The following is a 17,581-nucleotide window of genomic DNA, read 5'->3' as shown; positions in this document are numbered from 1 at the left end:
TTTGAGATTTTAATTGTTTAGAAAATCTTTCCAACTTTGAATAATCCATTTTATCACTCACCTGCAGATAGATATCGGGTTCGACTCTGGTAAAAACTTCGTCATATTAGACAGACTTATTTGAATTCTACTGTGGAAATGCGTTGGCTCGTAAACAGAAGTGACTTATCTGCTAGCACAGTAAATGGTCTAGACTTAGGTCTTACAATATAAGAGTTGATCTGTACCCAAATTTAAAATTGCTGAATTGCTTTATCACACAAAGACATATCGAAATACCTCTTAACTTTATAATTAACTCCATATTCTTTGGACATACAGGAGGAAGTGAAAGCTATGGAAAAGATGGTTGAGATGTGGAAAGATAAACTCAAGGCATCCATAGAAGAAAATAAGACTGTTAAGGTATTCAATGTTATGGATAGTGGATGTAGAATATACGTGGATGGATATGACAGGGGAAAAATTGTCGTAAATTTAGCTAGCTAACATTGAACTTTATTGGTCACTTCATTCATCCAGTAGGAGGGGAGGGGATATGGGGTAAAGAGGGTGGAAGAGGGGAATCGGTATTTCAGCCCGCTGCGTGTTTCACTTTATTAGAGAACATGAAAATCTGTTTCAAGTTCCAAGTTATAATATATCCATTATGATGATAAATAATCAGGATTCAGGGGAAATAGATAACAATACAAAATATTGCTTGTATAGCTTGATTCATGACAAAGCCATTAGAAATGTCAGTTAATATTTTAAACAAAGAGTGCCTTTGCCTTTCCAGGATTTCAGCTTATTTATACAATTTTTTGGGGTCTCTGGGGGGTTTAACTCAAATGAATTTTTCTAAGAATTTTGAAATATTTAGGTTGAAGGTAACAGATTGCAAGAGGAACATGACAGGCTTATGGAGAGGCATTCTTTACTTTTACAGGTTAATTTAGTAATGTAAATCCTATTATAATAAGTAGTAAGGTTTATTTTGTCCGTTAAGATCTCGGTAACCTTTCCAACGATTGAGTTGTTTATTTATATTAGGAAAGCTTGACGTAGGTTATAGGACGGTTTTATTTTATAATTTAGTGCTTGGGATGGAATATAAGTTCATTTTTCTGCCTCACGAATACAGATTTTTCTTATGATAACTGACCATTAGAGTAAAACAATAGAGGGGGAAAGGGGTTAAATAACTGTATGTCCACACCCTGTAAACCCTTTTCCGACTTTCAATTGGGAATATCAACCAATATTATCGTAAATATTATCACAGCCAAGTTGCTACAAAAGAGCAGAAAACAATTTTCTAGCAGACTTAAAAGGTCGCCTAGACCGTGGCCAGATAGTTGTCTGGGTTATACATCAATACTTATTACATTTATTAACTAACTTAACCTTGCTTTAACTTAACTTTACTTAAAGGAGATAGCAAGCAAGGAGAAAAGCTGGAGATTTAAGATAGAGACAGCTGAAGCCAAGATTAAGGAACAGGAGAAACTACTTGAGGATGAAGCTAACACTGTGCATAAAGAGATTGAGGATATTAAACAGAGACATGATCAAGCAATCCAGGTTCTAAGGTAAATTATATTTTTGAGAAAAAATACTAAATTTATTGTTGTCTAAATAACAGATGTAAACATTCCGGTCGACTGGTTAAATATATCTTAAACTATCACATAGACATCCCGATGTTAACCTATCAGAAACGGAATATGTTAGATGGATGCAAAATGGTGTTAAAATGCCACTTTATGATGATGATTTCTTATTTCAGAACTCAACACGCCACAGAAACAACCAAGTATAAAACTCAAATAGACATAGCTGAGAATGAAATAGTCCGCCTCGAGTTTGTCCTCCAGAAGGAACAGGAGGCCAGAAAACACGCGGAAGAATCGGCGGTCAACAACGGAGGCGGCAATTATGCTGTTGGCGGTGCTGGTGGGCATCAGGCGGGTATGGATCGGCTGGATATATCGCAGATTGAACGCGAGGCGGCGGAAGGTCAGGAAGTTGATCAGTCCCTGCTGGCGTCTTCCTTAGCTTCGCCACTTCTGATGCCCTTGGATCAGCTCCTGGCACAGCCTGGCAACTCTGGTAAGTCTATTTATAGCAAGGAAGGTAGGGGACATTGGGCTCTTATTCGTTGGTTTAACAACATTGGGGACTTTTACTGAATTTTGATTGGAAAGTTCATTAAGTAGAGCGTCCATAAGTTTAAAACACCAATTATAATCTACAGAAGGAGTAATTTTGTTTATCATCAATGGGGATGTAGATCAATTTATCAGCCATTGCCTTATCCCTTTAGTTCCCTGATTTGTAGCCAGTAATTGAATGTACATATATCAAATCCATGTTACATAACCTAACCTAAAAATTGTAAGGAATAAGGTATAAAATTTTTAAAAAGTTATAAGAAGTATTTACAGGAATAAGGTAAAAAAAATTTTAAAAAGTTCCTTAAGATTACGCCAACAGTAATAAGAAGTCACTGGTGTCCTGGATAGGAAACAGTTTTTTTTTGACATACGTCTCACAAGACCTATGTAGTCATGACTGGGAGACAATGACGGTTCAGTACATGACTTTTGTTAAATCACAGCTGATCATTTTTGTGGCTTTTTTTGAAAATTACTTTTATACCCAAATTTTCATAGTTTTTCCTTCAAAAATCACAATTTTCTCACATTTGCAGCTTAGTTAACTTAAATTTACACAAGAAAAGTATAATAAATACAGCTGAACTAAAAAACTGTGTTATCATTAATAACAAAATCTTTAAGAATCTTGAATAATCTAAGATTTGTAGTCTAGAAATGAAATAAGAGTTATTTGAAGTAAATATTTGAATTCATGTCTAAACAACTCTTGTAATTAACTTTTTTAAAAATATTTCATGTCCCTGTTGCATGCCTCATGACATATTATATTTTTAAAACAAGTTTCCTTGAAATATTAACAAGTTATCCTGCTCAATATTGGTTTCTGGCTGATTTGATGTCTCAACATCAAAACAATATCTGCTTGGAGTATAACATATATGTATATCCACAACCACAGTTGCCATGTTTAAAGTCCTATATTACCATATATACCAGGTTACAATTGAATATACAACCAGTCCTTGGTTCAAAAGAGCTTAGTAGAAGGTTAATATTTTTAACAAGTGGGATTATCACTTGTAAGTGTTTGACATGAACTTGGAATCCGTGTAAAGACCAGTCTATAGCTGGTCTTGATTAAGTCTCTGCCTTTTGTCTGCTTGTCTTTACTACTGATTAAATGTCATAGTGAGATCCATGGAAGGTTTTACATAGGTGAACCTACAGAATGATTATAGATACATATTGGATTCTAAGCTGAATGAATAATTTGCAAGATAGTGTATTCAAGATAGTGTAAGAGCAGCTAACTGACAGGAAAGCACTTGGCTCATAGCTTGAAGAAAATAATAGTAGCTTATTACTAGAGTGAATGTGAATGCTGGTTACATGATCACAACTGGATTTTATTCAAGTGTGATTTCCAATGGCGACTTTAAAATCCAATTTGAAAATAAACACAGGCCTAGTTCTTTGTTCTAAGCAGATCAATACTACCCTTCCTAAAAGCTACCAGTAGTAAAGGGACCTAGGAAGGTGTTGAACAGGAAGACCAAAATGTAGGATTAGCAAAGCAAAAATAAAGGGCAGTTTGTCTATTAAGTGGTGTTAAATTTGGAATCATAGACCCACCTGACTTTCAATCAGCAGAGTAGGCGGAAACCATGGTGAATTTCTGAGTAATAGAGAATGAGAGGATATGAGCTCTTAGCTGAAGTAACTAAGGCAAGGGAGTCTTAAAGACCATGTAGCTAGATGCATGGCAGTCTTGGCTTTCAATAATGTAAAGATCTCTCATGACAGTAGTTGGTTCATAGGAAACCAAAGGAAGTAAAAAGTAAGTATACTTGAAAGTTTATTCTGAATCTTGAGGTTATCCCTTTATATGGCAAAAGTCAAGCCACAAGTTCAATAGCAAACAAGTGCCATAAAGAAAGAGTCAAAAGTGTGTGAAATTGTTGATTAACAAACAAGGTCAGAATTCTAAACTGACTTCCATCAAGATTTATAGGCTGGGTGAAACATGTCAGCCTGCTAGAATAGAGGTCTGGCTATACCAGGGTGGAGATAGGTACCCTGTTTAGTGAAAAGTATTATGAGGTATACTTGTTAAAGTTGAAGGACAGGGACGGTAACTTTAAACAAGAAGTTTAATATGTGGATTGATAGGAGATAATGTTTTAGTGAAAGAAATTTGAAGGGCAATAACTTTATGTTGTGGAGTCAAAGGCAAAGTCAGATAGATTGAATCATGTTAAAGCAAGGTGAAAGCCTATGGAGGCTAGAAGCAGTTATGACGTGCAAAATTGTTGTTGAACATTAATTCAAAATAATTAACTCTTACTTAATTTCTAGACTACAAATCTTATTCCATTGATTCTGAAAGATCTTGTTATAGGTGATAGCACAATCTTCAGTACAGCTGTTACTTATTATACTTTTCTTGCGTAAATTTAGGCTAACTAAGCAGCAAATGTGAGAAAATTGAGATTTTTTTGGGAAAAACTATGAAATTTTGGATAAAAAAGTAATTTTCAAAAAAATCCACAAAAATGATCAGCTGTGATTTAACGAAAGTCATGTACTGAACCGTCATTGTCTCCCGGTCATGACTACATAGGTCTTGTGAGACGTATGTCAAAAAAAACCTGTTTTCTATCCAGGACACCGGTGAAGTATTTACTTGTTACAAAACGAACTTGGTTAAAAATGTAATAAAGATAACTAAATGATATAAAAAACATTTATTGAAATGCATTGTTTATAAAAATACATTGGTTTATTATAAAGTTTTATCACATTCGAAATAGCACATTATCTAAAATGAGAAATTATGACTATGTGGTAAATTAAATTTATATTGAGACATTTGATTGTAGTGTTTTAAACAGATATGGCAATCCAAATATTTACAAGGCATGTAGGATATTTCTTGGTAATAATTCATAAAGATAGGGACAGACATTTAGCAATCTTAACCATGAATGTTTGTTTGTGTTCCAGTTTTTAACTCATCATTTTATTGACCTTATCCCAAACTATACATGATCACTGTTTGTTAGGGAAACAAAGTTTTTTATAGGGTTGATTTTAAACAAACATTACTTTTTGATTAATCTTGCCTTATTTTCTTTTCTATGAATTTTTTGGAATAAGATAAAGTGTGTTACCTTTTTATAGGTTTCATCATTATTTGGCCACAACTTTGTCAAAATGCTCACAAATCAGACCTTTTTTGACCGAAGATACTTAAATGGTTCCCTTACAAGCCCAATCAATCAGTTTTAAAATATCTTTATATTTCAAGGAAAATTGATGAAAATTCTAAAAAAAGGCAAATTTGGGTGTTACCTTTTATATGCACAGATACCATAAAATCAACAGAAAAAATAATTATTTTTACTTTTCTCTCATTTTTAAAGTTTGATTCTGTTAAATTGGCTATTCTTGAAGGGATTTATGCATTGATTAAACTGAAACATAATATTGGGCAGAAATTAATGTATTTCAAAGAAAGAAAGTTTGGAAAATAATAAATTCAACCTCTATCACTTTAGAGGACAGCTGCCAACCTCCAGTAGACAGGATGTAGTTAAATACTTGTTAGCCATAATAATTAGCCCAAAAAGTAAAACAAAAAGTTTTTTGATATGGTAAATATATGATAATCTAAATCTTAATTTTGGGGATGATGATCTGAAGGACGCTCTTACTGGTGTTGATGATGACTCAGATGGTATCAAAGTACATGAGCGTTATGACAACTCATCTATTAAACTATGGTCCAATTTTTGTATTTGTAGCATTCTCCAATCAAGAGAAATCCCAAAACATACAATCATGGTTTTTAAATTCTCCAATTTATAAGGTTAATACAGTAGTTTTTAAAAGATGGTTATATTTCTTGTTACAACTTTTAATTGGAGGCTGCTACAAACACAAAAATTGGACCATAGTTCAATAGATGAGTTGTCATAATGATAATGTACTTGGATACCATCTAAATTATCATCACCAACAGCAAGAGCGTCTTTAAGATCATCAACCCCAAAATTAAGATTTAGATTATCATTTTTTAACCATATTAAAAAACTTTTTGTTTTACTTTTTTGGCTAATTATTATTGCTAACAAGTATTTAACTACATCCTGTCTACTGGAGGTTGGCAGCTGTCTTCTGAAGTGATAGAGGTCAAATTTCTTGTTTTCCAAATTTTCTTTCTTTGAAATACATTAATTTCTGCCCAATATTATGTTTCAGTATAATCAATGCATAAATCCCTTCAAGAAAAGCCAATTCAACAGAATAAAACTTTAAAAATGATAGAAAAGTAAAAATAATTATTTTTTCTGTTGATTTTATGGTATCTGTGCATATAAAAGGTAACACCCAAATTTGCCTTTTTTTGGAATTTTCATCAATTTTCCTTGAAATATAAAGATATCTTAAAACTAATTGATTGGGCTTCTAAAGGAACCATTTGAGAATCTTCGGTCGAAAAAGGTCTGATTTGTGAGCATTTTTGACCAAGTTGTGGCCAAATAATAATGAAACCTATAAAAAGGTAACACACTTTAATTTTAAATTCTTATAAAAAGTTTGTCTGAAATATTTTAATCCCAATAAAACGTTACTTAAGATTTGTTATTACAAAGTTTTAACTGCATGCCGAGTTCTATTATCTATTGTATTAATAAAGATTATGTTGGCGATTTTGTTTAGTAGCGCAGCTACTCTATTATTTGGGTTTTGTCTGGCTAGACAGTTCCATAATATCTGTCTCCATAATCCCCTAGGCCAGGTACAATGTATTTATCCTCGTTCAGGTGGGAATCTACACAACCTAATATAAATAAGAAAATATTTATATAATCTTTTAATTAGATTACAAAGTACGAATGTGTTTTAGTAGCAGACTTATTATACAATCCTTATAATAAAGTTATGCCTGTCTTTACTGAAGAATATCGCTAACCGCCGAACTGATATGGTTCTTCTTTGCAGTTTAGATTCTTAGAAGGTTTATAGCTATTTGGGGGGAGGGTACCACCAACCTCCTATGATAAATCACAAAAAAAACTAACCCCATCTAGCGGTTTTTGGTAAACAGCTGATCTTAACATAGATTGTAAAGAAAACATTTTAATGCCCCTAGAGGCATATCCGCTAGTTGTTTTGGAATAAGTTTCAATGTTGAATTAAAATTGAAAACAAATAGACTACAATGTTTCTTATGTAGCCTTGTAGAAACGACAAGCCATCCACCTAGTATTTTAATTTGAATTTGAGTTCTAAGATATTAAACTTCTTTACAATGACTTACCAGTGATAATATGAATTTCTGGATAAGATTTGGCCATGGCCTGCAGTCCCTCTGGACAGCAGATTAAATTCAAGAACATTATGTTTTCAGTCTTTACACCACTCTCCTAAATAGTTTAATTTTGTCCATAATGCTTATATGTATATGTCCTATATGTGTTAGTTTAAACTTTTGGTAGTGTAGATGATCTATGACCATAACCCAGCTTATACCAACATAGATTCAAAAAAATCACGAAACGTATACTTTTTTTCGGATACCGTTGGGGGGGGGGGGGGCACATAGTAAAATTGACGACCTCTCCATCTGCCCCCCAAATATCATTTTAGATTTGTTGGTTATACTATATTCTTGGAGTTCACATGTCCGTCTGAATCACTATACTTGTTTAGCTGCTATAAGAGATAATAGTCTGATTTTTTTTGTATAGATTCTCCAAACTATGGCGTTTCAGCATTTTATAACTTTGGCAAATAGACCGCTCCTTGACTATTCTTTAAGTTTTCATTTTCCCATTTCTTGCTGAATTAAACCAGTTTTACCTTAAGAACTTCAATGGCTCTGATGGCACTGCCAGCAGTAGCCAGCATAGGATCCACCAGGATCACAAAACTGGAACAGATATCCTTGGGCAGCTTTTTGTAGTACAATTTAGGTGTCTTGTCCTCACTAAAAATATTTAGAAAATATAATTCAATCCATATGTTTTTTTATCTTAATATTTCACATCAATATGGGGGATAAATATAAAGTTTTGCCCTTGGTAAAAGATGAGTATTAGCGTAATAAAGTCTGTAAATCAATTTGTCTTTCATTGTCTTCTCCTTCTCTGTAAAATCAGAACTTTTAGATAATTCCCTAAAACATTAAATTGCTTTTTAATAGACTGTAGAATAATATTTTAATGAACCTATCAACACATAAGCCTTGAATTTTCTAAAATAATTAAAACTTTACCTGGATTCATCTCTTTGAATAAGAATCTTGCCAACAGATAGACCTGGACAGATATTCCTGACAGCCTCCTGCAGGATGTCTCCAGATCTGGGGATGGACACTATACACACTGGCGGCCCCGGGGTATCTACTGGACCTAAAAATGATAAAAATTATAGGATAATCATATTTTAATCAAATGACTTTTTAAAAATCTTATTAAATTTCTTTACCCCTCACCCTTCTCTGTTTCTTTTCCCATTTATAGAGTAACAAGGATTACAATATCCATAAAAACGAAGCTCCAAATTAAAAAGGGAGGACTAACGAACATAAACACTTGTAGAGTATTAGGACTGAAGAAGCAGAATATTAATGTAGCATAAACAAAATTGTAAGAAAATTTGTTTAAATACAGGATTCTATTATAGGAGAGGACATACTTTCATTGTAAACATTCTAGCATTTTAAAACTGAACCTGGGGTATTAGTATGAGTTATGTACCTGTAACAGCCCCGCAGGGTGTTTCAACTTTTCCCTGTTTAACAGTAGGCAGGCGACACAAGGCCTCTTCCCCCAGGATTCTCATCAGTCTGTCCCCGATTTTCTGAAATTCCTCTGTCCCAGTTGACCTTCAATAAAATTAATTCTTTTATATTTTAATTTTTACAAATTATCAAGAAATCTTTTTTTTCTAGGTCCTTTAAATATGTAACCTTTATAAGCAAGATGATCTTTGGGCTTTTTTGTCTAAATTTCTATTATACTGATTCCTAGGACAATTAGGTACAATGTTATAAGCGAAGCATTATTAAGATAAGTCTAATAATCCAAGTAGGTCTACATTAATCACCCTGCTTTTTTTTGGGGGGGGGGGGAGAGGTAGGTTGTGCTAAAATTCTGTAAAGTTGTGAGTTTTAAGGCTTAAAAAGAGTAGTAGAACGCTAACATTCACTAAATATGTGTATTCCTTATTGAAAAGAACTATAGACAAAGGTAAAAGTAGTTTGCAGGTAAAATCCGAAAAGGTTGTTATTTAAGTTAAAAACAGTAGTAGAACGATAAAAATTTATGTTACCTTTTAAAAAAACTTTTTTGTCTATAGTTCTTTTCAATAAGAAATACACATATTTAGAGAATATTATCGTTCTACTACTATTTTTAAGCCTTAAAACACACACTTTACGGATTTTACCCGCAACCTACCTTTCCCTTTTTTATATTTATATTGTTCTACTACTGTTTTTAAGCCTTAAAACTCACACCTTTACGGAATTTTAGCACAACCTACCTCCCTCCTTTCCCCCCCCCCCCAAAAAAAAAAAAAAAAAACAGGTGATTAATGTAGACCTACTTGGATTATTAGACTTATCTAAATAATGCTTCGCTTATAACATTGTACCTAATTGTCCTAGGAATCAGTATAATAGAAATTGTATACAAAAAAGCCCAAAGATCATCTTGCTTATAAAGGTTACATATTTAAAGGACCTAGAAAAAAAAGATTTCTTGATAATTTGTAAATCTAAATAATTCTTCGCTTATAACATTGTACCTGATTGTCCTAGAATCAGTATTATAAAAATTATACCTTCAGAATATGTGGCATCTCAATACTGTTAAATATTAAATGCGTTGATACTTTGTAATTGTTACTGTGCATTTGTTTGGCAGTCTATCTATTTATCCTCTTAAGAAATATTTAAACTTTTTCGATTAATATCATAGAAACAATATCAATTCATTCGCCTTAAAATTATATGAAACTATAAACTTTGGGTACTTTTATTGACTTTTCATTGGTTAGTTCCTAACTAACGTAGTATCCAAACTTTTCAACCAATAATTTTATTAGTTATGTTTTGTTTTTACCTATTTCTGAGTTTGAGTAGCAAGTATTCAACAGCTCTGGACTTTATGACTGTCACATTCTCATGGCTAGTTCCGTTCATTTTCTGAAACTTAAAATAATTACTTATTGAGTAGCTGCGATGGCACTACTGAAATATTCAAACAAAGATTTAAATAACTTTTTATCGTATTATAGGCATCTTTCCTCGGATATTAGAATGAAAATTATAAAATAAAAACCAGTTTTGTTGGCCCTAGATCCGAAGCCCGAGCTAACAAAACTGGTATAAATCTATAATATTTATTTTGTTAGTCGTGGATAATTGTCTGTAATACGAAGCTATACATGATTTTTTAGTATTGCTGAAAACCGGTTCTAATCCACTGGATATTAATCGGTTTCGAGGCCATACTGGAAAACTTCTTTCCCCATTGCAAAGCGACGAATAACAGAATTTTGCAAATAAGATTTATTGGGAAAAGATTAAATTAAAGTACTTTTTCCTTGCAATTTTCCATCAACTGAGATGTAACAATAGATATTACAATAGACACATCACGTTCCATTGTTTTTATTTCATAAAATCAGCTGATTTTGTTCCAATTGGAAGCAGAAATATTTGTTTACATTTTGAGAAAGTACGACGCATACGTTCATGTAACCCTTTAGAACAGAAGGGGTAAAAAGTTACTTAACTCAATTTTAGCCTTGGAAAAACTATTTTGATATTAAAAGTCAATAGTATTATCGAATAGAATCTGATTTTACAAATTGACTTTTGTACTTTCCAATTTAAATTAATTTTATAGAGAAACGTATTTTGATGAGTTATTTATTAAATATTATTTTTAAATTGAGCGACTGCTTAAAATTTTATTGTAATACGATAAAACACAGTGTTACATCATAATAATTCACATGTTAATATTTTAAATTAATGACTTTTTACTTCATTGTGTCGTGTATAGAGGTGTCTCGTAAACTGGTATTTCTCTATTCTAATTTCTCTCTCTCTCTCTCTCTGTCTCACCACTTCTATTCATGTGTTGTATTGTATTTGTGTGTGTGTGTGTGTGTGTGTTTGTGTTTGTATGAGTGTATGTATGTGTAGAACGTAGAGTTATATATAACTTTCTTGTGTGTCTGTTCTCTGAATATTATAGCCGGCTTTTTATTGACACGGAAAAGGGGTTTAATTATTCATTTTATGTCTTTAATATTCATTTATTGAATCGCATTTTAGACAGCTTTCTACGGACAGTAAAATGAAAAATGACAAGATAGGTTCCAGTTTTGTTGGCCCCGAGGGTTGCCAAAGGCCCGGGCCATCTGAACTGGTATTGATTTTATAATTTTTATTTTATTATTCTTGGAAAATTGTCTGTGATATGATACGATAAATGATATTTCACTATGGCTCAGAACCGGTTCTAATCCAGCGGATATTACCTAATCGGTTTCGAATCCATACTGCAGAAATAATATTATTTTGTCTCATATCTCAAAGATTAAAATAATATCGTGTTTTAAAAAATCAATTGATTCATGTGACATTTAATTATCATATACATATCATATAAGATGTGATTGTATCCATTTCTTTGAATTCAGGAATAAGGGCAATGAACAATATATGAACAATACTAGCATCGAGACTGCGAAAAAACCACAATCAAGCAAAAAATCTTAAAAACTGTACCTGGCTATTTATTTTTATTCCAACAAAAATAAATTCACGACATCTCCATTTCCCCCCCCCCCCCCCAATACTATTTTAGATTTTTTCGCTTGTTGGTCATACCTATTCCTGGGAGAATCTACTAAAAAAATCGGCTATCTAACGAAGCAGACAAAAAATTATAAGATTTTACGTAACACTATTAAATGGACAACTAAGGCTCTCTTTTGCTTTAAGTCTTTTTTTTATTCCCTATCCGTTTATTTTAAAAATTATCGCCTTAATCAAGTATGTTATCACCACTTTGAAAATCACAATAATTTCATAAAATATTCTGATTTTTATTAAGTTATCAATCACATCTAAAAATGTCTATTTTTAACCTTTTCCTTTCATGTGAAACATGTGGGACGTGTTGACTTTAGGAATTTAAAGTCTGTAATGTGATATACTGATAACAAATTTTTGTTGTCTAGAATTGAAAATCATTTTGCGCAGCTTTTCTATAACTTGTTTTTTACCCTGTTTATGTATAGATTTGATTTATTTATATAATTCTTAAAAAAAGGCCTTCACTGCATATTCATAAAAATTTAAGATTAATTCCAGCTATATTCGAAAGCAGACATCCTTGTTTAGCTTGTGGGTTAGAGATATTATGATAAGATTTTTTTTATAAAGATAACAAGGATGACAACAATTGTAGGTAGCATTTAAAATCGTGATTTAATCTTAGTTTGAAGGCAATTACTTTTTCTAATAATAGATTATATTTATAAGTATAAAAAGTAAAGATTTAAAAAAAAAAATACAAATATCAGGAAGTTTTAAAACCTCTGACTTTACAACTTCATCTTTTTATGCCTTTAAAAAAAAGGTTATATAGTTTTTACTTCTTCCACTAGTTTAAATTTTTTAACACCTTCCACCACCAATTCAACCAAATGTTTTCAATTTGTTTCTCTTTAGTATAAAGGGCGAATATAGGTTCGATATGATATAAGCTTATATCAAAGGTGCAATTACATACTTTTAGAATATCTATGCCAAATTTAAAAATTCAAAAAAATCCTTAAGTAGATTTTGCAATTTTCTGATTCAATTGAACATATAATAAATGAGATTGCCGACAAAATCGTTTATTTTAGCCCTTTACAAGACTTTTTTTGACTATTTTGCTTAAGTTTGATTGACTATTACATTGGCACGCACCTTAAAAGATAATTTAAATGTTTATTATTTTAGATTAAATACTATTTCATTTCATTTTTAAAAAGCATAAAAATAATTTGCGTAGAAGGGCGTCAGGACTATTGACTAGGGTAAATAATACGTCTTAAAGTTTATTTTCTGTACAGAGATCTTTGATTAATTCATGATGATATAAACAACCCTTAATTACGCATTTTCAACACACACACACACTGCCACAAAAAAACAGGGATTTGAAATCATTCTTCCTCCAAGAAAATTTTATTGATTATTTTTTTTTTATTTTTTACATTATTTGATGTTTTTTTTAACTTTTAAATATTTTACTTTATATATTTTGTATGAAGGTAGAAGGAGGGTATATTTACCCCTGATTAATTCCCGAAACCTTTTTCTCATTTATTTGTACTGCAAAATAACAACAGTATTTAGGCAAACTCTACACGCATCCTGTTGTTAATATTGGTATTTGAATATGTTAGGGAACCACTCCTCTGACGTCACAAATTAGCCCAATTGGCTAGGTTTTTAGCTATAACGGCCTTATCCAATGGAATATCTTTATTTGCTTGAGTTATTCATAATGTATATACTTGCACCTTTGATATAAGCTCATATCATATCCAACCTATATCCGCCCTATAATGGCCCCTGATAATATAAAGACAATCAAAAGAATACTTAATATTGATTTTATACTGAACTTCTTTTCATTAGATTAAAGAGAATCTTTGCTCTAAAAATATATTTCACGTGCATGATAACTGCAAGAATTGCAAAATCTTTTTAAAAAATATTGCAAAATTATTTAACTTGTTAAAAATCTAGTTTTTTGTTCTAATTTATTAACATTTTTATATAACATACAAGAATGCTCGTATACAAAATGGCATAAAATAAAATTTACTTTAATACACTATTTATTGTAATTAATACTTTACAGGAATTTTTAGTTGAAAAATGACGGAACTAGTATACTCTAAAGTACAAGAATAAGATTTTAATAAAAGTCATAAATCATAAGAACTTCTAATCTAGTCATGTTAAAGGGACTGTGAACGTAAATTTTTCTCATCTTAATATCAAATCTTAACATTATCTCATTCATAATATCTCACAGATAGAGCAAAACGCGCTTTTGTTTGCTTAAAAAACGGCTTTTTCAGACGATTTTTATAAGGTACGGGGAAAGGAAGAAATTTTCCGTATTATATAAAATGTGCATTAAATTGCTTTTTTCTCCCATTATAGCTAAAATTAAACTTTTTCACATAGTTCTAGATTTTTCCTAACAGTTAAGCTGACTTTTAACATAATCCTTGCTTTAATCCAATGTATAGTTACTTAGAAATTGATAAAATAAGCAATATTTTTTTATTGAAAACCAAATACAATAACTAAGCCAGAAACAGGTTTTTTATTAGTATCCAATTAACTTTAAATGGCCCATCTCTCGCCCACCTTTAATTACAAATTTGTAAATAATAAAGACTCAATATTTCTTTATAAACAGTCTGATAAAAGTGTAAACTAATTCTCCAAAGTGGGTTATTTATTGTTCAAAACAATAAAAAAGGATATTATTATTTTATATAACCTATGAGATTCAACCCTTTGTAGACAGTGAGGTATTTTTTTTGTCAATAATACGAATTTAAAATATGTCTTTATTACCTAATTACTACGTTATAAAAAAACGAATTGGCAATTTTTTAGCATAAAATAAATCCTTAACAGTAAGTAAATTGTTTCAACTATATATGACAAGTTAAATATCCCTACAAACATTATAAGAAACAAAAACGTTCAGATTTTCCCTGTTTTTTCCATTTTCCCTCTCAAAATACCATAAAATCAAGGCATTATTTCTGGATATTTTTGTGAATAGGACATTTTTGGTTGATCAGTGTAGTGAAATGTGCTTAGTAAATATTAAGATTTAATAATCAGATGAGAAATTTTTACGTTCACACTCCCTTTAAGTACGTCTAGCTAGTATATTCATCGATATAAATCCGTGTATCCTTATTTTACTCATTTGTAAGTTCAATGAACTTAGATTGGGGTTTCATTTATGGACCATTTAAAAACTTTTCAATAGGAACAAATACTGTTATTAAAGATTTTTGTAGGCACTTTAAGCTATATCTTTTAATAGGAAACAAATGTAAAATATTTTATAGGCAGTATACATGTTTTTTAAAAGGTCTTTGTTACATTTATTTTTTTTTAGTAGAGAAGCTACTCTTTAACTCACTTTGTTAGAAGCAAAGCTAGAAGCTACTTTAGATAGATAGATAGATATGTATTTCAACATAAGCATACAAAATAAAGATAATAAAATTAGTACACATATTCACATATTTTATGCATAGTTTGGTACTTTCATAACCTGGGTTGGCCGTTGCATAACTCACCTTGTCTGTCTGTCCGTTCGTTTTTCTCTCATTCCGTCTGTAATGTTTTAAAGCTTTAAATAATCGACTTTTTTTTATCAATGACTGTTATCAAAGAAACAATTATGCTGAAGAATTAGCATATATTCTAGAGCTTACTTAGTCTGGCAAGTTTATTAGGAGAATATCCAATTTGACATGTAACATTTTTCTGGGCTGTTAAACAAATTAGATGACAAAACTTTTTGTGAAGATTATATTGACTTAAGAATGTATACTCAATGTCTCATTTCGTCTGTATATCTTCATTTACTTTTATTTTTTGAGCTTCGTTAATTATGGATGTTGTCATCCTTGTGTGTATTTTTGATATATGTAAATACAAACAGTCACGAACACATAAAATGATCTGTTTTGTTTTAACAGGACAAAAAGCAGTCTGAAATGTATAATCATTGATTAGTTATTAAGAAATAATATAAAATATTATTAAGCAGTATGTTTTTTTTTATCTGCAGCTAAGTATCTTTGAAATTTTCTGACCTCACCACCCTCCCCTAGAGGTTAGTGGCGAGCAAGTAGTTTTATATAATGAGATAATGTTGTATGTATATTATCAACCCTTAACAGATAAAATTTATAATTTATTGTTCCAATACTACTTACTCACGAAGAATTTATTATTTGTTTAGGTTATGATCCAGATATATCCCGAAGCACGGCCAGTTCTAGACAAGGTGCAGCCGCTGACCGCCAGATGGCAGGCTCTAGGCAGGCTGGAGCTGACCGGCAACTAGCTCATCTGTCTGCCCTACTCTCCGAGAGCGAGGCTCAGAATGAACGGCTGGAAAAATTAACAGAGGTTGGTCAACTTATAGTATATAATATATAATTACTAGTTGCTTCGCCCCAAGCCTTAGGAAAGTTAGGAAAATAGCTTAAAACCATCCCAAGATTTTTATAAAGCTTCACTTAAAAGTATAATAATATCTAATTCAGTTCAGAGAATCTTTAGCTTCAGACTAAAATTTTCGTGCTTTACCTATGCCTCATAAGCGCCAAATGTGTTTTATTTTAAGGTCTGTCTATTGTAATGATGTTAAAATCAACATATTTAATCATTTTTATTTTACAGGTATTAAAAGAAGAAATTCGGACATATCAGCGTAGTGAGGAGCGCCATAAACACATAGAAAACCTGGAATACATCAAAAATGTCATACTCAAATTCTTAACCCTGACTGGAGAGGAACGGGCAAGGTTGGTCCCCGTCCTTTCCACAATCCTGCGGCTGTCCAAGGAAGAGGTGGCCAGCATCCAGAAGGTGGCGCGGAGTGAAGAAGAAGCGGCGGCGGCTGGTGACAGCTGGGGCAGCTATCTTCATCTTTGGTCAACCCCCTAATAAGCTTAAAGACAAACCAGTTTTTAACATTCCCTTATTTTGCATTAGGTGTTACTCCCGGGGCTTTAAAGGTTTAGGTTTAAAGTTATTTCCCAATAGCTCCTCTGGATCTAGAGTAACCCCCCCTTTCTGTTCAAACTAGGCAAGTGTACACTGTACATACTTTTTGATTTAAAAGAAAATTTTAAAAACAATTAAATTCTTTTGTTCTTATTTTGTAACTAATATTTACCTCCAATTGATATTTAAGTTCAATAGTTTATAGTTTACGAATTTAATTGAGAAATAAAAAATTGTTAAAAAAACTTTATTATATATGCATTTGTTTGTAATAGGATTTTTAAAATTTGTGTGTGTGATATTAGAGTATAAGTTTTGTGTATTTTTCTGTGATACATTTATGAATTATTAGATTAAAACAAAATAAATTGTTAAAACTAATTTTACCTAAAATATACTAATTTTGATTTATTTTTTCTTTATTTCAAAGTTGATGTAATGTATTTTAAAACAATGTATTGTATTATATTGAAAGAAAAATTATATCCTTGTCAAAGCGAAACTTTTCTGCGTACAGTGTTTGAACTTACGTTCTTCGTCTACTAGCAAAGTAACTATATAGCTTATAGCAGAATGTCAGTACTTACTTTAGATATAACTTTTGGTAAGTTTGAATTGT

General features: G+C 31.4%; 2 protein-coding genes across 2 annotated transcripts in view; one reads left to right on the top strand and one right to left on the bottom strand.

Annotated features, from left to right (window-relative positions):
* Positions 1-17,373, top strand: part of LOC145311791 (uncharacterized) — a 38,428-nt gene extending 21,055 nt beyond the window's left edge. The window contains exons 17-22 of the mRNA XM_080150777.1: positions 322-405; positions 866-931; positions 1,417-1,574; positions 1,772-2,094; positions 16,193-16,362; positions 16,636-17,373. Coding sequence (XP_080006903.1) covers positions 322-405; positions 866-931; positions 1,417-1,574; positions 1,772-2,094; positions 16,193-16,362; positions 16,636-16,902 — 1,068 coding nt within the window. The 3' untranslated portion in view covers positions 16,903-17,373. The remainder of the gene's footprint in view (positions 1-321; positions 406-865; positions 932-1,416; positions 1,575-1,771; positions 2,095-16,192; positions 16,363-16,635) is intronic.
* LOC145311793 (uracil phosphoribosyltransferase-like) lies at positions 6,677-10,367 on the bottom strand. The gene is made up of 6 exons (XM_080150781.1): positions 10,235-10,367; positions 8,867-8,994; positions 8,383-8,518; positions 7,968-8,094; positions 7,426-7,531; positions 6,677-6,945 (listed from the first exon to the last, which is right to left on the bottom strand). The coding sequence occupies exons 1-6, from the start codon at positions 10,312-10,314 to the stop codon at positions 6,860-6,862; spliced, it is 663 nt and encodes a 220-aa protein (XP_080006907.1). The 5' UTR covers positions 10,315-10,367; the 3' UTR covers positions 6,677-6,859.
* Positions 17,374-17,581: the final 208 nt, after the last annotated feature.

Source organism: Acartia tonsa, chromosome 2 (assembly GCF_053477335.1).
Source record: "Acartia tonsa isolate MP-2025a chromosome 2, ASM5347733v1, whole genome shotgun sequence".
Lineage (NCBI taxonomy): Eukaryota > Metazoa > Arthropoda > Copepoda > Calanoida > Acartiidae > Acartia > Acartia tonsa.
Note: the sequence above shows the minus strand (reverse complement) of the source record. Positions and strands in the feature narration are given on the sequence as shown.